The sequence below is a fragment of the Filicampus tigris genome, chromosome 1 (genome assembly GCF_054856515.1).
Source record: "Filicampus tigris isolate MCC_2025a chromosome 1, RoL_Ftig_1.0, whole genome shotgun sequence".
Classification (NCBI taxonomy): domain Eukaryota; kingdom Metazoa; phylum Chordata; class Actinopteri; order Syngnathiformes; family Syngnathidae; genus Filicampus; species Filicampus tigris.
In genome coordinates, this window is record NC_141217.1 from 30,463,763 (window position 1) to 30,488,018 (window position 24,256).

General features: G+C 41.4%; 1 protein-coding gene across 2 annotated transcripts; it reads left to right on the top strand.

Annotated features, from left to right (window-relative positions):
- Positions 1-30: 30 nt before the first annotated feature.
- LOC147153520 (protein bicaudal D homolog 2) lies at positions 31-23,593 on the top strand. 2 transcript variants are annotated; one of them, XM_086031307.1, is made up of 10 exons: positions 31-161; positions 2,035-2,361; positions 5,053-5,265; positions 5,339-5,491; positions 8,650-9,135; positions 10,548-11,417; positions 14,211-14,390; positions 16,244-16,395; positions 17,875-18,235; positions 20,091-23,593. In XM_086031307.1, the coding sequence occupies exons 2-10, from the start codon at positions 2,110-2,112 to the stop codon at positions 20,094-20,096; spliced, it is 2,673 nt and encodes an 890-aa protein (XP_085887433.1). In that variant the 5' UTR covers positions 31-161; positions 2,035-2,109; the 3' UTR covers positions 20,097-23,593. The 2 variants fall into 2 exon arrangements, with proteins under 2 accessions (XP_085887433.1, XP_085887426.1); XM_086031300.1 differs by having other exon boundaries at positions 47-303.
- The last annotated feature ends 663 nt before the right edge of the window (positions 23,594-24,256 follow it).

Consider the following 24,256-nt stretch of genomic DNA (forward strand, 5'->3'; position numbering starts at 1 on the left):
TGCCATGTCTTGGCCTCGAAGGTGCAATTCCCCGATTGTTCGATAGAGAGAGCAGTTGTGCTTTGACGTTTCGGCGCGCATTTGACGCGGCAGTAGGACACTGAGCGCACTCGGCTCTACCTCGCTGAGAGACTCCAGCCCAACCCGGCCAAACGAGGGAGGTAAGCGGACCCACTGTAGCTCCCGACCTCCGCGTAGGATACGCTCCCGCTGACAACTCCCACGCCACGGGAGCAGCGCGCAGTTACCGGCTTGACTGAGTCACATCTTGGGAATCCGAAAGTGGGGGGAAAAAAACATAAGGTTTGTAACATCCCGTATGGCCGATGTAGTCTCCTTTGCTAAATGAGCTTGTCGGTGCGGGATGACGTCAAGATGACTCCCTCACCGAGTCGGCTTTTTCTATATCAAGAAACTGTAGAAAGCAATGGCGCCTGCACATCCACTTTGCACTTCCATCAACGCAGCGTGTCCTGCTAGAAGCGTCAAGTAATTCTGTGGCGTAATGGCTAACTTCTACTTGCTAGCTGTCCGACCAGCGTGCGTTTCGTGACGGGCTTTCACGCTCCCATTCACGGTCGAATAGTTCAACACTGACAGACAGACAGCGTGGCTTAGTGTGTTTAAAAAAAGGCCTGCTGCTCGAAATGTTCTCTCACGGCAGCAGCCATTTGAGAAGCTGAGTAGTGGCCGAGGGGAAGCAGATGCTACCGGATACACGCGCGGGTATCGACCGCCTGACGACGAGCAGGCAGCTGGCGTTTCCATGTTCGCTGAATCGAGCGGACGTGCTCGACAACAAATGCTGACCGTCTGCCCCACCCAAACGGCATGCCAACGTTCATGGACGTCCTGTTATTTTGTCATGGCACGGAAACTCGGCTTATTACTGTGCTACAAACAATGGTGGTCAATGTCCTGCTGGTTAGGTGGACTTATGCTGGCTGTGTTAAATGCCCATTGTTTGCAAGGTGCACGCTATGCAGCGGTGGAAGTACAAATAGGTTGTTACTTTACTTAAGTACATTTATTAGGTTTATGTAATTTGCACGAGTATTTCTTTTTCTACTGTAGATTACTTTGTACTCCCTACATTTGAAAACACGTCTGTACTTCTCCTTGCTTTGGCAAAATAGACGTTTTCGATACAAATGTGTAGAAGTGTAAAAGGTGTGTGTGGGGGGGGGAATTAATAAAAGTAAAGTGAACTGTGGGTGAGATTTGGGGGTCTTGATGGCAACTTGATAAGATTTCCCAAGAATGGCAGTCTGTCAAAATGCAGAATCTTGTTGGTATGGGCACTTCAACTTGAGTACAACGCATCGACAACTTAAAAAATCAGATAATACGTCTCGAAGAATGGCACAGTGGTCGACTGGTTAGCACGTCCAGCCTCGGCCTTCCTGTGTGGAGTTTGCATTTTCTCCCCGTGCTTGCCTGTTTTTTTTTTCCCGGGTACTCAGATTTCCTCCCACATTTCAAAAACATGCATGGCAGGTTACTTGGACTCTCTATATTGACCCTCTATATTGAGGTGTGATTGTGAGTGTGAATGGTTGTTTGTCTATGTGTGCCTTGCGATTGGCTGCCAACCAGTTCAGGGTGTACCCCACCTGCTGCCCGAAGACAGCTGGGATAGTCTGCAGCATGCCTGCGATCCTCGTGATATGGATGGATGGATGGATGGATGGATGGATGGATGGATGGATGGATGGATGGACGTCCCGGAAAAAAAATGTTTTTTGTGTCGGACAAAATGGTTGGTATCAACAGCCTTCACGAGGAACCAATATCAATACATTAAACAAGAGCCCGATATCGGTATTTACCTGACACCTGGTATTAGTACTCATCCATTCCTAATTAATATCCTATTTACATGATTCATCTGTGGAGGTAAGAAACGGCAGTTCATGTCAAGCTATTTCCTTTGTGTCTAAAATCTAGAGACACCCTTCGATTTTCTTTTACAGTAGGCAACGTTCATTGTCTTTAAGTCATTCCTTTAATGTTTGTTTTCTGCTTTTTTAATAGGGTGCAGTAATGAGAGTGAGCCTGTAAAAAAGGTCACAGGAGCAGGCTGGAAGACAAGTGGGAAGCCAGGCAAGCATGCTGGAGGCAGATGCAGACGTGGAGGCTGCAGCGCTGGCGGGGGACGAGGCTGCTGGGATGGAGAGTGAAGACCTGAGAGCCGAGGTGGCGCGCCTGACTCTCGAGCTCCAGGAGGCCACAGAGGAGAAGCTGCAGGCCGCTCGCTATGGCCTGGTGGTGCTGGAGGAGAGTTCGGCTCTCAAGATCAAAAATCAGCAACTGGAAGAGGAGCATGAAACCCTCAAAGTGGAATTGCAGCAGCTCAAAGAGGTAGGAGCGCCTAAGGCCTCTTGGTATATTTATACCACAAACACAATTGATTTGTTTTCAGACGCCATTATTCTATGTTCTGATGTTCTACCATTTAACTGGATAAAGCGAACAGAGCGCATTGTCGAAAAAAAAAGGCATTTTTATTATAAATCTTACACTGAGTAACATGCATCGTCACCTTTTCAGCTTCACTATTTTCAGATTCATTTTCATATTCCAAGTCAGTCAAGTTAAATGTATTTATACAGCCCTTAATCACAAGAAAGTCTCAAAGGGCTTCACATGCCCATAATTCCAAGAATTCCTAGTGAGATGCTGAGGACATTAAAGTGACAGATCTGCTCCTGATGATGATTGGCTGTCAATTAGTGAGAAAAAAACCCCACAATTCTTCTGCCAATTTTAAACAGGTTTTGATAACATTAAACATTGAAATAGCATCATTCATCATCATTCAACATAAAAGTATAAAGACTTAGTTTCATTCCAACGTGATTAGGGGTGTAACGGTATACGTGGGTGTATTAATACATTTCGGTATGGCATGTTCGGTGCGGTCCACTTGCGTACCGTTTCTGATCCGTTTTTATTATTAGCGGGAGCTGACGCGCCAGCAGGCGAGTGTTCACACGGATGCTACTGAGTGTTGCACGCGTAGTACAGTGGGGGCACAGAAAAGGAGCCAGTACGCCAGAAGCCGTGATAAATCATAAATGCATGGATAAATGGCGTTATTATGGCACATGCAAACAAGCCAGAGCCAGAAGGTCCCCCGCACTGCGGTCGCATGTTGGGAACATTTTGGCTTTCCTGTTAAAATCGCAGATGGGGAAAGGTACGTGGATAAGTCCCAAAGTTGTGTGCCGACATTGCTACATGGAGATCGGTGGCTATGTTGCAGGTAGCACGTCTAACATAATAACGCACCTAAAACGGCATCATCCGACTGTGAATGTTTCTTCCAGGAGGAGGAAAGCAATCTTTTTAGCCAAAAACTTCAAACTTAAATTGCGAGATTTATCATATGATGTTTAACGTTCAAAGATTTCAATGCCTGAAAAGTGTATATAAAGTTACTGTATTTATTTTCATTATAAAAAGATTTTTAAAAATAGTTAGCAATAATTGTAACTGTTATGTATTGTTTTCCTCCACAAAAAGTGTATACATGTACTGTAATGACAACTTGTCTTTAACTTGAATACTTAGATGTATCATAGGCTGTTGGTGCTGAGTGTTTAAAGATTTCAGTGTCTTAATAATTTACTAAATTAAGAGATCTTAATTGTTAGTGTATTTTTTATTATGGTGTAGTTTCTTAGAATATCACCTGAATAATTCGCTTTTATTTATTTTTTCAAAAAATGTTTACTTGTCATCTTTTTAGAATAAACATGTTTTTTTTTTTTTTTTTAATCATTTTTTTTGTACGGAAAATATGCCGAACCGAAGTTTCAAGAAACTGAAACTGCGATTTTAGCGTACCGTTACACCCCTAAACATGATATATTAAACAAAGGTCTTTGTTATAAAATGTTTTGTGCTGAAGAATTCCATCTATTTTGAAATTTGCCTAAATCGGGCTGATAATGTGTGCAGGGCTGTCATAAAGTCGTGCGGGCTCATATGTTGTCAATTAGCATCTTTATATAACCACATCTCAGTGTTCAGTTAAACGCACGTAACAATTTCATGTAACGCCATTGTTCTGTCAGCCTCAGTAACTGATGCGTGCTGTATTGTGTTTTATTGCTTATGGCAAAATTGCCTTGTGCCATGGATATGATGTTTGATATTATGTATCATAGACAAGCACCTGATAATTTGAAGAGGTTCTTAGTCCTCAGGGTGTTTGCACATTCTTAAAAAGTCTTTCGAACATGAAGGCTTTAATTATACTATCAGGGCTCCAGATGAAGTTTTTTTTAACTAGGAACTAGAGATGCAAAGATTAAACAATTAATTGACAACTAGTCAATTATCAAATTAATTGATAATTTTTTTTGATCATCAATGGCTCTTTTAAAGACCTAATATTGTCGGAATGCTCAGAATTTCAGCCTCTCGACATTTATATTCTTAGATTTCTTTAGACCTCTATGAAAGCAGAATGATTATCATTGGGCATTGGGTTGACTCAAAATATGACATCTACAAACATTTTTGAATATATCAATAGAAATTTTTTTTTTTAAAAAACAGAATCATCAATTAATTGACAAAATAATCGACAGATTAATCGATTATTACAATACTCGTTAGTTGCAGCCCTACTTGGAGCACAGTAGTATTATCTGCAAATTTCGTGTTCCACACATGACTGGTTGTTCCGAAATGTCGGAATAAGTATTTTCATGCGCGCCGATCGGATTAACAATCGATATAACCTACCTCACTCGTTCGGAATAAAATATTGATCGTAATGGGCTTGATCGGGTCAGAATATTCCGAATGAGGTGTGTACATCAAGCAGTTTTATTCCGATCAGGCATTTGAGATGAATAATGTGTCCATGTAAACGTAGCCAATGTTGAGCTTAAGCCTGTACAGCACACTCTGAATTGGTCTTGGATTTGAAAGAAATGGTCTTAAATTTGGCTTGTTAGAAGCTTCAACTTGCACCCAATAAAGTATGTTTGACTTGTCTTGTTGAATGTTAGCTCTGCAACTCTCGTTGTTTGTTGAAAGGCGTTTGCGGATTCTGTGAGTAGCCAGAAGCGCGCAGCCGCTGATGGAGAATGCCGAGAGGAGAGCCTGCTGCAGGAGACAGCATCTAAGGAGGCTGCCATGGCAACCCGCTTGGAAGAAGTCCAGGGAGAACTCAAGCAAACGCGTCTCGCTCTCGGCAATGCCCACGCGGAGATCGACAGGCTTGGGGTCCTCTCAACTCAGCTAAAGAAGGTGCCGTTTGCAAATGAGAGCACTACTTTTGTCCTTCCTCGTAAGTGATTTGAGCGTGGCTTGTTTTACACAGGACTGTGAGTGTTTGGAGGCAGAGAAAGACCACCTGAGGGATGAGATGAAGGAATTCAAGGTGCGCGAGCTGCGCCAATTGCAGGACAATAGCGAGCTGGAAGAAGAGAACACATCCTTTCAAAAGCAAGTGTCTGTGCTCAAAGAAAACCAGGTCAGTAAACACTTCCATATAAATTTCATACACCACATTAGGGTTGTCACGATACCAAATTTCTGTTTCGATACCAATACCAATATGTATTTCGATACTTTTCGATACTTTTTGCAAACGGGTGAAACACTCAAATGTCATTATTTTCCTTTATTTTAAAACAGACTTTGAGAACAATAACTTTAATAGCTTTCTCTACCGAATATATTGGCACTTGATCCATACAGATAAATTCTGCAACTGCCCTGTTGAGACTTTTAGCATCTTTGCTGTCCTTTGAGCGCTTCGTATGCTGTTGAAAGACATCTTGGAGAGTAGGTTTTGTTTCTGAGTGGGTGGTGTCACCCTCTCTGAGCCAGTAGCACTAGACTTCTGTTGTTGGTGGAGGGAGAAGGTGAGGTATTTTAATTAACATGATCATTTTATTTGTCTTATATATTATTTATATCATTGCTTTATTTGACTTGTTCCTATTATTCAAAAGGTTTGTGTTTTGATACTATACATGAAACATTTAATGGATATAACTAGAAAAATAAATTGAGGTTCATTATATCCTCTAGGATAGGATTAGTTATTGTGGGTTAATAAAATGTTTACAAAAACGTGTTTCAATATAATATTTGATTTATGTAATGTTTATGCTTTAATTGGTTATTTAAATATTTTAAAAATGTAATTACATTTTATTTAATAACCACGGACATGTTCAAGGGTTGAAAGTGTCTTTTTAGCAAGTAGATCAATAGAACATTTCTACTAAACAAACAGATTTTTTTTTACCAGACCATACAGTAATATAAAATGGTCATTTGTCAGAATTACTTTTTCATATGTTGGTCTGTCTAAATTGATTTTCAATCAAAGCCATCACATTGTGTCTTTTCACAATATTTTATTAAAAGCTTCTATACAACAAAGATATGATGGACTTTAATTTAAAAAAAAAATTTTTTTTAGACTAAATAAATACAAAAATCACTCACATTTGTCGAATAAAACAACTTCATTTGACCCCCTGGACATGTTTTAGCTCTCTGTATGTCGGCTACTGAAAGTTTATCGATTGGGCTGGGAGGAGCTTTATACTAATTTCATTGACATTACAGTGTAGTGAACTGGGGAACAACATTATCACCTGTCGTTCTTGACAAATTTGCATGTTTGTCCTTCAAATGTTTGGACAAATTTGACATGTTGCCTCCCTTCGCGAGGGACTTTGTAGCACCGCTTGCACTGCGGTGCTTCTGTGTTCAGTGGCCTTTGTCATTCGGGGACCCGAAGTACGGTGTGAAAGAAAGTACTTCGGGTCCCCATTTTATTAACGAGTACGGGCTTTTCTGCAGCTGCTATCTCTGTTCCTCGTTGTCTTCCACCTGCTTTGTCTGCGCGACTTTACTTTCTCTCTCAGTCTGGTGTGAGCATGTAAGGAGGCGGAGGCGCGTAGGCAACTTTGTCAAACTCGCTGGCCTCTCAGCGCTTAATTTAAAGAGACAGGCTCCAATTTACCAATTCCATCAGATTCAATAAAAGGAAATAAAAGAACCGTTTCTTTTTAAATGCTGGTATAGTACCGTTTTAAAAACTCTAGTATTGTGGTACTATACTGGTACCGGTATACCGTGCAACCCTACACCATATTAGGGTTGAGTAATTCGTTGAAATTTGATCATGATTTCGACTTCAACCTCATCATAAAAACATTATATTAAAGAAAAATGATCAATGTACTGAAGGGTGCTGTGTATGTTTGCAAGTTCCTACATTGCTAAAGCACCTTAAATGCATGTTATTCTGCCTTCTCTGAGCGACCTTTAAGATGTTAAGTGACACCCCAGTTGGAGTTTACTGTAAAACTAAACACAAAAGAATTACACACGTTGTATATTGAAATACATGACATCGTTTTTGAAATGCTGGCAGTTAATGGAAAAATATTAATAATAAAATATTCACCGACAAATGCCGTAGTAGTACAGACAGACAGACAAACAGAGAATATAATACTCTTCGTAATCTGTAAAAAACGAGTTATATTAATGAAATTGAATCGCAATTTCCTTCTTCGACTCTTCCTATCATGTTTTTCTATCGCTGCCAGACATTGTTTGTTGACACAACCTCGCAACCAGCTAAAGGTTCATCTTGTGTTAAAGACACCGGGCAGACCAGTTATTGGCTGCGAGTTACTTCTAGGCTAGAACAAAAGGAGTGCATAATTAGCTTCAGTACTCGCACTAGTCTGCAGCAATACGACACTTATGTCCAACATGACGCAAACAGAAAACCCAACTGAACTGGTAAGGGCGTAACACGATGTCCACCAACCACCAAGCGACATTTGAAGGTCACTGGTTTACTTTTGGTAGACAAAAGAAACCAAATGCAAAACACCAAACTGCGTATGCTTTATTGACATTTGAAATGGGACCTAAAAACGTCAATCGTCCCTCAAATGAAAGATTCTCAAATATCCATTCAGAATATTTCCTCTTCTTTTTAGGAAAGCACAACATCAATGGTGTGCCTTCTTTTAAGCAAACAAACAATTTGAATAGTAAAAAAAAACAAACAGTAAAGCTCATTATTGCCCAAAGTGCAATATTAACAGTTCTGGAATCTGATTTGTTGTACCGTCACGTTAGGGCCTTAATACGTTACTCTTTTAATACGTCCCAATACTGTTCTGCGGAGCTGCAACAGTTACTCTATTAATTGACATCTAATCAATGCTTAAAATAATCTGCAACTATTTTGATAATCGATCAATCATTTTGAGACATTGCTTGACTTAAAATTGTCCAGATCCTTGGAATTTCGGCCTCTCAACAGGAAGAAGTCTCTGATTTCTGTAGTAATCCATGAAAGAAGACTGATTGTCTTTGTGTTTAATCAAATGAGATGTTTGCAAACATCTGCTTGCGCTTTGGAAAACAGTGATCAACATTTCTGCCGATTTTCTGAAATGTTACTAGTACCAGACTAATAACCGAATCATAATCACTTTGTTAGGGCATTTTCTGCACTGCCAATTTGAAATAATGTCCTGTTTTAGAATAAACGGATGAAAATTAAAACATGTACCCCCCCAAAAAAATCAACAGATTCATTGATTAGTAAAATAATGAATCATTCTCGTCCTACTATTTTGATTTCAGGTGGAGTTTGAATCACTAAAGCTTGAGCTGAGCCAAAAGAACGAGGAGCAGGAGGAGCTGCGGGCTCAGATGGAAGAGGCCGCAAGGCTGCGGGAGATTGCAGAGCATCAGTTGGACGAGGTCCTGGAATCCTTGAAGGAGGAGAGGGAGCAGAAAAACAGTCTCCACCGAGAACTGTCGGCCTTGACCCTGAACCCCTTTGAATCTGTGGGCAACCTGGAGCTCCACTTGGACCAGCTGGATGACGGCCAGGACGAGGGTCGCGCGGGAGAGGCTGACGTTCAGGCAAACGACCAGGACGGCGGGGTTAACCACGCCCCCAATTCGGCTCACACTGCTTCCAAAACGAATGGCGTCATGCAACGTTACGCCACGCCACGCAACAGTGACATATTTCTGCGCGCTCCAGCTTCTGGGCTCGTCTCCGACCTCTTGAGTGAGCTCCACTTTTCGGACAGCCAGAAACTTAAACAGCAACTCCTGCAGGTAAGGAAGCAGGCGTGGCCAAACCGTGTGATTGTCAACTGGACATGCATTTCAGGTTTCGTGTGTCAGCATGGCTCAGGACGACGACTAGTCGACCGCTTATGCTTTATGCTTTGGTAATTCATTCAATGCCATTTCTATTCCCTACTTTTCAATATTTACGTCAACAATATAACCCACGCTATCAGTAACCTCTTGCCCATTCGTATACCGACGTTGTAATTATTTCAACTTCTAGCTCCTCCCTCCACACTGCCCTGTCAACGCATCAGAAGAGTTTCGCTAATACTCAATGCTCTTTCCAGTCAGCAGTTATAACGGAACATGAGCAAAATTAAATGCTCTTCAACAGTAACCTTGCACAAAATGAGCACCCCAGCAATATTCTGTCCCCGCGTGGTTCTGCTGTTCACTTTGTAATTTTCTACTAGCTAGGAATCTGACATGACAGTTCACTTGCATTTGAAACACACATGAACTCTCTTCTCTCTAAAGTTAAAAGCAGATTAGGCTCTTTTTGCCAAAATAAATCCTCACCAGCAAGTTCTGCTGAATTGCTTCTTGTTAAAATGACTCCCCTCCCAGTTCTATATTACGCAGATGAACTATATACTCAAAAACTTCAGCTTCAAAAACTCCTCCTCCACAAGCTTGGCACTGTGCATGTGGTCATGTAATGTTTTACCCACATATAAATACTAAACCTGCCAAAACATAAACTGCCAATTTAAGCAGAACATGAGCTAGCTGAAAGTGCAGTTTATTTGTAGTCATATAAAAGGCATTGCTTCTCTTAACTTAACTTTCAAGTGGAAACAATATTGTACTTCCTGCTTTAGACCACATCCGCTGTGCATTAGTGTAGAAGAGAGCAAAAGAAACACTGTTTGGAAATGCCATCTGGCACCACATACAGTCTAGTATTGTCTGTCAATTCGCAACCTAATTCCAACGTATTAACCAAATAAAATGATGTCAATAATATTTTAACATCTGGAGTTAGTATCGCTCTCTGCTTGAAAGAAATCCATCATTAATGAGGCACTGAAATTGGGGGTTGGGTGAACAAGCGGCTAACTAGCAGATGTTTGGAGTGAGGAGCCGAATGGGGTCAGCCAGTGTTTGCCATTAAAAATGCATGCAAGTGGAAAGGTGGTTGGGGGTAATGTGTGTCACACAGAATCCTCGTTCTGGTTTCCGCTTAGCACTGAGCCTTTGACTGAATTGCTAGAGTGCAATTTTGGTCCAGTACTCGTAATGTAAACGTATCCATTTCTATATTTGCACTGCATGATCTTCATATGATAAATGTGGACATGTCTGGCCTCACCGTGGGCAATAGTCCACTAGTCAATCGCACACTGTACTGTACTTAACCTTCACGCTTGCTCTTTTTTGTTTGGTGCACACAGGCGGAAAGAGAAAAGTCCAGTCTCGTCAGCAAGGTGGAGGAATTGCAGATGCAGCTGGTGATGTCCAAGCAAGCACTGAGTCAGCACGCGGACAAAGTGGGATCCCTCACCCAACAGCTAGAGGCCGTCCAGAGCCGCCAACAGCGCAACCACGGGGCAGAGGAGGAGGAGGCCAAGAACGCAGACGCTGCTGACGTCGTCTTTGACTACGAGGTCGACACAAAGAGCAAAGAAGTGCTAGAGGCGCGTATGCGTTCGGCCAGTGAAGAGCTTCTGAAGCTGCGGGATGAACTGTCTCAAGCAGGCACTCGCTACAACACCCTGGAGCAACGATACAAACAGGAGAAGGACCGATGGCGATCGGAGGCCCAGGAGCTGGCCGACAAGATCCGCCAGTGCATCAAGTCCAGCAGACAGGACCAGGAGCGGATCAGTGAACTGGAGGTCGAGATCGGCGCTACGCGCAAAGTGGCCAGCGATTCTGAAGGCCATCTGAGTGTGGCTCAGGAAGAGCTGCTGGCCTTTTCCGAGGAGCTGTCCAACCTCTATCACCACATCTGCGTGTGCAACAACCTGACACCCAAACGGGTCACGCTGGACTATTACCGTGAAAGCGCCAGGGCACACGGCGGAGCTGGTGCAAGAAGGCCGCTCCACATCTCCACCCCGCCTAACTCCCAGAAGAAGCCACGAGCCAATGACACCTTCATCTCCAAAGCTGCGGCTTTGCAGTGTATGGGGGAGGTGGACAGTTCAGGGTCCTCTGTAGACTCTCCTAGTTGCCCCGGTTCCCCCAATCTGGATTTCGGGGACCCGTCCAATGTCCGCAACTTGGTTGCAGTCATCAGATGCCAGATCAAACACCTCCGGGTAAGTCTGGCCTCTTCATAACATGCTAGGGGAGGATTGATATGAGGGCCGCAACTCACGATTACAGTGCAACCTCAAGTTAGGGACTTCATTGCTTCCGTGAGCCCATTTGTAATTTGTAAATTGAGGTCATGTTTCCCATTGAAAAGAATGCGACGCAAATTAATCCGTTCCAGACCCAAAATGAAATGATACATAGCTTTTGTTTTGCATGTGTGTGGTTAAAAAAAGAAATACTGGATAGTGCAATATAGAAATATGTGAAAACACAATTATGAAGAAATAAGACACTTAAAAAAACATGATAATTATTTGGGCTGGCACAATGTCACAATCCGACACGGACCCCGATACTTGGGTTGCGATCCGATTGGTGTCAGCATAAAAAGTTTCATGATACGTCGCGATACCACATTTTTACCCAGCCCTAATCATTATTTATTGCTCTTAACTTTAACTGAGGGGAAATTGGGAAGTAGGCACAAGCTTCTCCACTGACAGAGTCCTCTCCATAATAACTTGGGGAAACGCTGATTCAAGTGTTTTTTTTTCTTCTTCTTTTTTAATTTGTCTGTTTCTTTTCTAATCCATTTGCTATTTTTCCGTGTTAAAAAAATCATAAAGTCTATATATGATATCTAATATATCTAATATCTAATAATAATATATCTAATCTATATCTAATATATCTCACATTATCATTTAAAATATTAATTCTCTACAAAGTCCCTTTGATCATTTATATATATATTTTTTCTCACGCGTTCACCGACGAGTGCTTTCTTAGTTGTCGGTCTATAAAAAGCAAAACAGCAACAAAAGATAGCCTTGCCTTGTGTGATGCATTCACTCTGGTCACACAAGGTGAGGAGAGCGCAGATCTATTGCTCATGAATGAAAAGTGCTTCCTAGTGCTCTCTTTGGCAGTTTCTCTTTTCCTAAAAGCCATTTTGACTGTTTAGTGCTTTATTTACTTGTTTGGCGAAATGTAAATGGGTCGCTATGAGACCTACTTCCGCAATCCGCATCTGTGATTTGATGAATTTATTGCACGTACGTGGAACTTCCGCTTCGCGAATAACATGCATGGACGGCTCTTTTGACATAATCACACTATTTGTTGTCTTAATTAAAGAGATGCTACATTTCAAGAATTAACATCATTGCATTTTTTACGCTTTACTTTGTCTTCATGGTCACTGTGAGGGCCGGTCAGACACTGTGGGCGGGCCACATTTGGCCCCCAGGCCGTAATTTGCCTCAGTGAGCTGTAGATCCACTCGTCCATGCCAAGACCGTTGGTATATCGAAAATAGAATGTAGAGGTTATTTGTCTACGAAAATTTTGTGTTACCTAAATTGTTCAGAAAAAGGGATGTTGATAACTAGGTTCCGCTGTATTTTAATAACGGTAATCAATTAATCTGTTGAATATTTTTGGATTAATTGATTCATCAGGTAAAAAAATAGATGTTATTTTTCTATTTATATTTCTATTGTGAAAAACAAATATTACTGTCTCTATTTCACATAAACACTGCAGAAAATGCACAAACATAAATTGATTATGATTGATGAGTTACTGATTTGATCACCTGTCAGAGAAGAGGCAAACATTGATATTTGTTTTCCAAAGCAAAAGCTGATGCTTGGAAAGATCTTACTTTGATTCATCACAAAGGGCGTGTTCAGAAATACGCACCAAAATGGAAAAATGGCACTCCAACTGAGGACACGATATGTCCAGTGCGTCAGGCACTACAGGTGGAAGCAGTTCAAGCATGAGCTGCTGATTGGTTTACAACAAAAGCTGCCATCACCAAATTCTCTCAATTGATTCACCTCCTGGCTAGTGGGGGGCATGTCATTCGGGTTGTGCGGACGAAGGCCACATTGACCAAAAAACAACAAAATGGCGACCAAGGCAAGTTGCAGTTGTATGACGCCAACTTTTAAATCTGATGTTTGGGATCATTTTGGATTCCCCTGTAAATCCAGAACACAAGACTTACACTAAAGCAAGGTCTTTTGTATGCTGCATCAAGTAGATTTTTATTTGTTTCACAGTTTCCAGGGGGAAAGAAATCGGAAGTTTACATTCTGTCATGTTTCTTACATTTGTACTCCATATGCACAAATAGGTTATTATTGCACATTGTTTTTATTTTCAGATGTTTTATTCCTCATGAACGTGAGGTGGCATACCACATTAAAATCAGTCCATCTAACTGAATCGATATCAAGGAATTTCAATTAGTATCAAATAACGACATCAATCATTTCAATTCCAATATCGAATCGAAATCGAATATAATTTTGAGGCCCTTAACAATACCCGGACTTATGACATACAGATTTTGCAATGGTCTCCTCTGGTGCTTTGCTGATACAGTACTCGAATGTTGGAATGCCATGTCAGTGAAAGCAGGACTTTTGTTCTGAGCAAAAGTGCCCTCCCGCTAATGCTCAGCTCAGACTGTTAAATGGAGCTGAGTAGCTCGTGTCTGCACAAATCCAATTCCTTGTTGACACGTGGCTCTGTGTGGGTTTGAATGGAATGGATTACTGAGGTTAATCGATGGGCCTTCGACTGGATATTGAACATTACTGCAAAACAACAAGTAAACTGATGTTAAGGCAAGCACAATTAAACATACAGTATTTATTTGGTTTACCAGGACTTCTCACTTTGACACAAAGTTTAGGCTCTCTTTGTTTTCTTGTATGAGATTCGTTTCAGTGCTCTCTAAACCTCGTGTACGACTTGATGTGAACCTGGCCTTATTCCCTCAGGTGGCAGTGGACCTCTGTCGCCAGCGGGGCGCTATGCCTTACTCGGGGCTGAGTAGCAGTGTGGAGATGGAGAGGGATGCTGAAAGCCTGCTGGAGGAAGTCCTAAAACTCAAGTCCCTTCTTAGCACCAAGCGAGAACAGATTGCTACTCTCAGAACGGTGCTCAAGGCCAACAAACAGGTAAATCGCAGAAAGTAAGACAAGAGGCAATACCACCGTCAGGTGCCTTTGAGACTTCCCCATTTCACCCCCCCAAAATATGATCTTTTCCACTGAACTTCATATTCATTATATTAAAAGCGGAAGTCAACCCAAACATAATGTTTTCAAGAATATGTTCCCAGCAGGCCCACTAGTTGAAACACGGCATTCTGATTCATTTTGCGTTTGTGGAATATAAATTAAGCAGCAAAATGCACTCGGTTTTAGCCATCTCTGGGGGCAGCCATTTTGTCTTCTGTCTACTGAAAATGACATCACAACTGCTCACAACGACCAATCACTACTCAGATTCAGAGAACAGGTCAGCCGTGATTGGTCAAAAAAGATGTTTGGGTTGACTTCCGCTTTAAGTAAATGTGTTGCTGTTAGGAATGCATATTGGTCAAGCTTCCCCATGTTTTTATTATTTATTTGTTTTACTAATGAATGAGAATGAACTGCAAGCAGAGAATGTACAGTGACAATGCAGCTTTCTGACAGAGTGGACAATTTAGGCTAATGCTGGACCTTCACTTTGTAACATGCTTCAGTTCGTAAATTGACCGTGTTCTTTTTAACCACTGTATTTCAAATTTCTGAAAGGTTTTTATATCAATTGATATTCGACTACGACAGAGTGGACATGATTAGCTTGACAACATCCAACTACACACATAATAAGCTGAAAATTATGAGACGTAAGTGTAAATATTTATTCTGCAACCAACACAGAGTTTCATTTTCCATTGAAGAAAGATACAATGCTGGTAATAACGTCACTGAAAACTGGGCCTGAAACCAGTCCTCGAGTAATTTGAGTAACATCGGTTAAAAAAAAATGCTCAAGCTATTTTTTTCTGCCTCGTACAGTACACCCGCTTATTTACATGTACTGTACACTGTCAGGAAGACGTAGTCAAGCCAACTGTAGGAACGGTTAAACGTGGGGCCTCAGGCCATGTAAACGGTTTTTTTTTCCGAATGACTCGGAAATCGGAATTTTGACCATAACCCGAATATTGCCCGCAGACCAAAATCTATTGGATCATATGAAATCTCACTAATGTTTATAGAGAGGGAACTAGTGTGCTGCTAAGCACAGTTTAAATTTAAGGAAAAATAATGATTGGTTTTAATTATTATTAATATTATTATAATGATTATTTGATAGCTTTTTCAGTAAGATATCCAAATACCTAAATATTTGATAGCTGCATGCCCACGCGGTGGACAGCAGTTTCAGGGACACATGCAAAATGTTCAATATATCAGCAAAATAGAAAAAAAAACTTGTTGTGGACAGTAAAAGCATGTAAAAGAATTTTTGATTTAGTATCATTTAATCACTTTTTGCACATACTGTAGTTTGCAGAGCAGTGTGTGGGACTTGCGCAAATCACCTTTAATGAGTAAAAACTGTGTAAAGTAAAGAAAACACATTTTAAGAGACTTAAGCGTCATTTGGTGTGTACAATTTTTTGGGCCACTCATAATTAGACCTCAGTGTGTCATTTTCAGGATTTCTGAGTGATTGGGTATGATGCAGTTGACTATTTTTTTTTGTCATTTTACAAATATTTAAATGAACTTGCTAGTACTATAAATGTGGCATTTCCTTCTAAGACTATATACGTATCTCGATATATGTCATAGTGGAACGATTCGGTTTGATTCGATACACTCGCATCTTTTGAATTAAAACAAAACGTTTTTTGTTTTTCAGACGTTATTTTTTTTGTTGCACCCCTAAAAAAAACAACAATTGTAATATTCGTTGTTCTTCGTTTCCTGTTTTACAAAGGTAACGCGATTGTGCATTCGTATTTTTTTAGACGGCTGAGTTGGCTTTGTCCAATTTGAAAAGCAAGTATGAGACCGAAAAGAGCATGGTGTCTGAAACCATGATGAAACTACGCAACGAACTCAAAGCATTGAAAGAAGATGCAGCCACCTTCTCTTCACTCAGAGTCATGTTTGCTAGCCGGTAAGAATCTTATTCTATTAATTAACCAATAATATTGCCACTGTCGTGACTGCCCCTCAAGTGCTTTTCTTGCTGAGTAATGGTCGTGTGGTTGTGGGGAAGCGTTTTCCACCACTTGTGTAATAAGCTTACGACGCTTATTACACTCGTGTGTGGACAATCCACTGGTTCACGCGAAGATTACAAACCACATGCTCTGCCGTGTGCAGATTTGTCCCTCAGAGCCAGGTCACCTTAGCGGGGGAGCGGCCTCATGTGAGAGGCACTGTGTTGGGATCTTACCACAATAAGAGCACAGTATGTAAGGCCATAATCACAAGCCTCTTCTGGGAATCCACCTGCATGGTGATAGCTTTGTAGATGCTGTTTTGTCCTGCGTTGCGCCACTTGGGAGGTGTTCATCCCTCAGAAATTTTTCGGAGCCCCCTTGCATGACATTGTCTGTGTGTCTTTGATTACTCCGAAGAGGGATTGGAGCACAAGCAGTAGTCAAGGTCTGTCTCTCAAATAGAAACATTTTAAAAAGTAGTCAAGGTCTCTGGACACACATGCAGAGCCGTTTGCTTGCTAAAAGGCTTTTTGGCGCCCTCTTGTGAATGAGTAGCGTTATTGCTGTTATGTAATTTAACTGGTGCAAGGGAGTGTTGACAATCCTTGTATTATTCGGTCTTTCCACTTTCAATTGTCAATCTAAAAATACTTACTGAAAAAGTGACTTATATGTAATTGGTGATTTAACAAAGTATGTAATTTTATGTATTTATTTATTTATTTACTTTTGCTCAGATGAAAAAATAACCTTATTTTCATACCTTGTGAAATGATTGTTGAGAAATATTGTTAAGAATCCTTAACATGATCAACGTCATTAAAAGTAACCTCATTAAATATAATTTTAACAGAGTGTATCTAATTGGTAGTCCTTTGCTTAGTCGGTAAGCAAGTAGCTCTCAATTTCAAAAAGGCTGATCCCTGTCGAAACAACAGATCTGTCCTTGATTGAGGTGACTAAGCAAACATATTATTACTAATGTAATTGTAATTTTCACTAATACCAAGGTTGCAGGTCACCAAAACCCGACCAATAAAGTATTCAAATCCAATTCAGTCCAGTTGCCTGTTTTTCCATTTCATATTCTTGATTTGAGCCTAAAGTTGAAAGGTGAAACATCTGGTAAATCCTTTTTTCCTGTTTTTGTATTGGATTGAAAAAATCTACTCAATAAAGAAGTCATCCGTCACTTTTTATTATTTTGACTTTTGAAGGAATGGTACACAGATTGTCGACAACTTTTAGTTCCTTGCCAATTAACATTCAACCACTTTTTCACTATTAACTAACGATTGATTGGTGTCTAACCTAAAAAAGCTTCGAAATGCCGAGCATCCCTCACAGTCCAGTGGTTGAGGTGTGTGCCGTTTAACAGCTTTGTGCCACTTGTGCTTGTTGCATCTTTTCATGGTGTGTGCGTCTCCCAGATGCGACCAGTACATCACCCAGCTGGATGAAATGCAGCGGCAGCTGGCGGCCGCCGAGGACGAGAAGAAGACACTCAATTCCCTGCTGCGCATGGCCATCCAACAGAAACTGGCCCTCACTCAGCGCCTGGAGGATCTGGAGGCCCCGCTGTCTCCTCACAGCTTGAACAGCAGCCCTCGCCGCTCCAGAGCCAAAGAGCTGGCCACCAAGTCGGGGCGAGCGCCGCGGAGCCCCAGAAACAGTCCGGCGCGCGCCCCCGCGCGGAGCAGCCCTCGCGCTAGTCCCGTTCTGGGGAGCAGCGTTCCCGCCATGGCCACGCACCACCTGCGAGCCCTCACGCGAAGCCTCCACACAAGCCCCGTAAGAACGCCGCTCACTCCTTGCAGCCACACAAGCAAGGGTCTCCCTCCCCGAGACGCCACGTTTGTTCGAAGTCAGAGTGTCAGCGATGTTTCCCGGTCCGAGCCAAGCGCCGCTTCCTCTAACACGCGCAAGAGCTCCATCAGCTCTGAGAGCGGCGAGTCGACGGTTCAAACCAGCACAAGAAAGGCGGCGTCAGGCCGCAGAGCATCGGTGCCCGCACGCCAGGACACTTTCATCACAACTCGTGTCGTACCCGTGTCCTCCTCCAGGCCCAAGCCATCGTTGTTTGCTGTAGACAATCTAACCTCGCCTAAAGCTTCGCATGCTTATCCTAACACGCTCGAAGCATGGAGAGAAAAGCCCCGACTTGATAATTCTGTGCGAAGAAAGCAACCTTTGGCTCACAGGTCGAAATCGGCGCACCCGTCGGCAGCGTCTCAGTCTGATGTGCTCTTGGCTCATTTAAATGCAAAATATCCAGAGACACGGGCAGGTGCACCTCGCCATGCTAGCGAGCCAGCGGGCAGGAGCAGGATTCCTGGCGTCTGCAGGGAGTCCAGGCGCTTGTCGGACTTGCACGCAAATGCCAGTAGGCGCTCCGGCAGCAAAGCAGAGGCGCCGCCGGCCGCTCGGGCGCACAGCTCGCAGTCCAGATCAGCGCGCAGGCGATGACGGAAAGGAGCCGGCAACTGCCATTGCAGCTATAGATGCTCTTTCGTCATTAGTAAGGGCTGTAACCCGTGTCAGTGAAGACATATTTCGTTTTACGTACCAGCACATCCTTGCTCGCCACTCAAGGCGCTTGTAAGATTGGCTACATTCAATTCACGTCACACGGCTTGGTCCGACCCAATTATCCGGACAAATCCACTCTTAACGCGCCGCAGACCAAAAGATCACCTTATAGGGTAAGAGAGTTGGTCATTTGATGTCCTTGGTCAGGAAGAGGCAAAAACGGAACAAAAACAGCCTGATGGCTTTATGTGTGCGCCCGGCCAAAGACACGCCCCTTCCAAATCACACAATTTGTGCCTCCAATCCAGATATGACACATGAGCTCAAGGATTGTGTTCTGTGACAACATAAGTAGCGACCATACTTAAAAAAATGAGTATACTCACTTCATTCACCAGAGCAAAGGCTTATTCCATTCTTAATCAGCAGTAAGACATGGGTTGGTTTCACCAAAAACTCTGGTTTCTGATCTTAAAGAAAGAGAGAAAGTATAAACGAGCTTTTATGTAGGCGATATTGCACTCAAATGTTCTGTAAAAGGCCATTTTTTTCTTTTTTTCTTTTTTTTTCCATGCAAAAAAATCAATTGAACCAGAACGATTCATCTGATTTTCAAAATTCTCGGTGTAATGTACTCAGTCTGAAATGGCCGTTCCAACCAGACTTGGCACAAACACAATACGTCAGTCATCCCCACCGCCCCCCCGCCATTGCTATGTTAGTGGTTTACAAAGCTGAATTTCACAGACAAGCTGGGTGTGACTCCTCCACGCCTACCCGATGAAAAACGTGACAAATACGTTTGTCAGTGGCAGTCAATAGTTGGATTCCACTTGACGGTTAGAAACGTCTCTAGCAGTGAATGAGTTCATAAATGATGTATATTACCAATATAAGAATATGTCATTTCCTTATGAACGATCAAACCGTGGGTCAGAAAAATAGATACGAACGCAATCTTAACTTTGATATATGACTACAGCCCGATGCGTTGGACTCCTGTATGTGAGTTGATCAACTGAGTGTTTGATGACAAGGTATGTTGCTAACCATATGTTCTTTTTTGTTTTTTTTTAATTTTTTTTTTTTTTATGTGTGTTCCATCCTGTCTCTATAGCGCTGAAACACTCCATTACTCCAAACCCTCTCTTCTCCACAAGGACCCGTCTTCATGTTGAGTCCCTGGTTCCCTCCTCCCTTCCTGCCTCAAGACATCCCGTTCATCCCAGACGCGCTGCTGCATTCCCCACAAAGATGGAGCGTAAAACGTAAAACACGGCTCTCATCCGACTCGCTTGCATGCAGCCTTGGAGGAGGATGAAGAGAAATATGTGCTGCTTATTGTTGTTCTGATTTTGATGTGTGAAGTCATTGACTGTGTCTTGTCCTACGTGGTCCCAACTTGCATCTGGTCTTGTTTATTAAGGCTGTGTTGTGAGTTACCATCGGCAGTATTTATTCCATTCATCTATCGTGTTTACTGTCCTTCCATTCAAGCCAAAATCTCCTTTTGTGAGGCGTACGTCTTTGCAATCTTGCCTTTAGCTTTCGTCCGTGTGACCCCGCCCCCAGCCCGGCCCCAGGTTCGTGTGTTGTCCGCAGCAATGCAGCCTTATTCACATTGTTCTTCTCCTACAAGTCACGAGCTTGTTTCGGGGCTCCTTCATTATACAAGCGTTACAGTCACATTTTGAAAATGTGCTTGGTCACACAACTGTGGCCTGACCTACAAACCTGTTACCTAGTTGTCAGCAAACACTCCCTTTTCTTGAATAGTGAGCCATAAGTTCTTCACCTCAGGTAAAAAAATAAAATAAAAGTAAAAACAATCTTAGCGCGCCTTTTATTTTGCAGACTCTGCAATCTAAAATGTGCCGTTGCTGGTAAAAGTCGCAACTTGTCAAAAGTTGTAGAAGACTTGTCAAGTGCAAGCTTGCTATTTCCTGACTCTACATCTTCGTCCAGCGCCGTTGAGCAAAGGTCGCTCATTTCTCTGCTTGTATTTTCACTGCAGAGTCTCACATCTGCCTTTTCTGCCGCCTCCGAGCAGCCGAGTTGTCACTTGATGTGCGCTCAGAGTAGATGTGATGTCAGCATCTGGGTCTGGAAAAGTAACTTTAGTTCCGTCCACTACGACTAAGGCAAACAAGCCCGCTAGCTGTTTTTAACATCCTGCGCATGTCCATAATTCAGTTTTGCCATGTTCAAAAGAACATTTCAGATATCCGTTCTCCTATCCATAATCTGCATGTCAGATATCTGCAACATCATTTCACTTAGGACGAATTACGTTACTTTTGCCATTCATGCGTGTGGCATTAAAGATATCTGCTATGTTAATTAGGGATATTTGTGAATTGTAGATATCTGTAACTCCAGTTTGAGATATCTACAATTTCACTGACTTCTCTTGAATTCACACCTCAAGTCAGTGTGTCCCTTTTCAGATAGATATCTTAAATGAAGATTTAACTAGTTGAAATGAACTTGGACATACATACGCAACTGGAACTATGACAGATATCTCAAATTGGAGTTACAGATATCTGCAATTTCGTGGCAGATATCCGTTATTCAGTTTTGAATAGGCATAACTGAATTACACGAATCTCTATTTGTCGAGCCGACTAATCACAATTACTTTACAGTGATCGTATGAAACTTTTCAAAATGTACTTTCAACTAGTTGGAGAGAAGTTATTGATATCAACGATGTTAATTCTGGATGGTCAAACTTTGCTTTTAAATTTTGAATGCGCTTGCCATACTATATAAAGGCAATATTTTCTCTTTGAAATTCAGAGCGAGCTGCGGACAGTTTTGCTGTCAAGTTTAGCACTTTGCAGGCTGACTAAAAGTAACACATGGAAGAAAACCGAAACGCTTCTTTGTTGGCTGGAGCTCAGTGAGTATGGGCCTCGTACTGCAGAGAAAAGAAAGCAAAATGCAGTAAAACTCACAAGGTAGACTTGGCACACACTCAATGATGTACATGTTGACATGTCACAATTATTCACATGAGAACGTTATGAAACAACCGCTACAACACAAACCGAGTGCAAGACCTCTAGGGCAGTGTTTTTCAAACTTTTTTGAGTCAAGGCACATTTATTTCATTGAAAAAATCCCGCGGCACACCACCAGCTGAAATTATGGGGAAAAAAGCTTATTTTAACAACATAAGTGTTTATATAAGCATTTTTAAGATTGAAGAATGACGTTGTATTATAACGTCTTGAATAGGAATTAAATAAACTCAAAGAAAAAAGTATTTTATAATGTTTCATATTGATACTTACTCAGTTGAAACATAGGCCTGTTTGGATAAACATGCGTCACTAATTCGCTTGTCTCTAAACAAAGGCAATTAGCTACCTGCTGCTGCTGCTGCTACCTGCTGGTATGGAAGAGTACTGCAATGTAGTAAAGACATGATTACGCTGCCAGGCGCTAGACCGCACAGGCACACAAATCACATAATTTCCCACGGCACACCTGACAATATCTCAATACCTGACTTAGTTTGAAAAACACTGCTCTAGAGGGCACACATCCTGTTGACTTGTTTTTGTGCCTTTTGTTTTGATCTTGTCTGCTGTTTTAGACTACTGTTGTTGTTTTTTTTGGTGTCTTTTTTCAGCATGTCACTGGAGCTTATTATTTGTTTTCGTCATTTCCTCCTGTAGAATGAATACCATGTGTTCCACTTCACATACGATAATTGCTAGGCCAATGGTGTGATGGGTGCATTCAGAACTTTCACCCATGTTATTTTAAAAACAATTGTTTCCAACTACTGTACTGCTATCATTGCACTTGGGCTGAACAATTTGGGAGAGTAATCAAAGCTTTTAGCTGACATGTTCGTCCACAGATAGAGCAGAACAATTTGTTGAATTGCTTCTGAATTAGCAACACAAACTTGCAGTTTGTTTTAAGGTCAACGCCTAACTGAAGAGATGGTAAATGATTAATTTCTGCCCAGCGGAGGCAAGATTTTTTTAAGCGGTGGTTGTCCCACATAAACACATGAACCATCACTCTTTGTTTTTGTCGCACTTGAAGATTTAGAGTAGCGTCCCTTAATATAAATTTGCAACACTGACATTTGAAGTCGATTTTTCCTTACATGATGTGGAAACTGAGCAGCACTGACTATAGTGAATTTGAATATTTTCACTTTTCACCACTTAGTTTTGGTCGGTGACAAGGCAATGACTGATGAAATGAAGTACCTCTATATATATATTTTGAATCCATTGTGATCAGGATTGCACACAATTAAGAACAAAAGGCATGGGGAGCATTTAAGGTACAATGTAAAGATGTTTGCTTCCATGAGGAACTCAGTTGTATCAATCTGCAACTCGTAACTAAAAAGTGAAAATATTTGACAAGAATGTTATTATTACTTTTAAAGGTAACATGGATTTGTTAATCTATTTAATTCAATCATTGTAATTTAATTTCAATTGTTGTGGGTTTTTAAACTATTTATCTGCTCTGCTTTTTGTATAAATAACTAAATTATGTCATGTACACACTCCTGCAGACATTTTGATTTGTACGCCCAGCCTGTTCATTCTCCTGCAAACCAGAATAAAGCAAACCGACACTGTACAGTTTACACCAACTGAGTTCTTTGTTTGCACAGTAAAAGTTAACAGTGGCACAGAGCAATAAAATTCTTTATTTGCTAGTCTCCCTCCACTTTTATAAGGAATATAAAAGACAAAAAAAATCTATTTTAAATAATAAATGATAAATACTGATGGGGAAAAGGTCAGGGGCAGGCAATGTACATATGTACAATTTTAAAAAAAGACTTAAGTTCGGCAGTAGTAATAGTCGGATTCGTGCAAAAAGAAAAATGTATATAATGTGCAGACAGGCAGGCAGGCACTTGACTATTCAAGTATTGCAGTTTGTCTACTCTAAACGCTCCAGTGAGCAGGTTTACTGAAGAAAAAAAATAGTCCACGGTGTGATTGACAGACAACTATGAAATGCATCATTGCTTTATATTATCACATATATATATATATATATATATATATATATATATATATATATATATATATATATATATATATATATATATATATAACTAATTTTGAAATCAGAAACCGATAAATAGTTTGTTAATCTCTTAAATTTGTTTTAAAGGAGGAATTGGTAACAAATGTTTGCAATATCTCATATGTAGTGTTAGAACTGAAGACAATTTGAAAGAAACATGTCAAGTCAACACACATGATTTGCCTTCACGGGCCACATAAAATG

Excerpts from the sequence above, each read along its gene's own strand:
- LOC147153520 (XM_086031307.1), top strand. The coding sequence starts at position 2,110 with ATGCTGGAGGCAGATGCAGACGTGGAGGCTGCAGCGCTGGCGGGGGAC. Across the intron at positions 5,266-5,338 it reads TCTCAACTCAGCTAAAGAAG|GACTGTGAGTGTTTGGAGGC; the intron begins GTGCCGTTTGCA and ends TGTTTTACACAG. Across the intron at positions 16,396-17,874 it reads AGAGTCATGTTTGCTAGCCG|ATGCGACCAGTACATCACCC; the intron begins GTAAGAATCTTA and ends TGCGTCTCCCAG.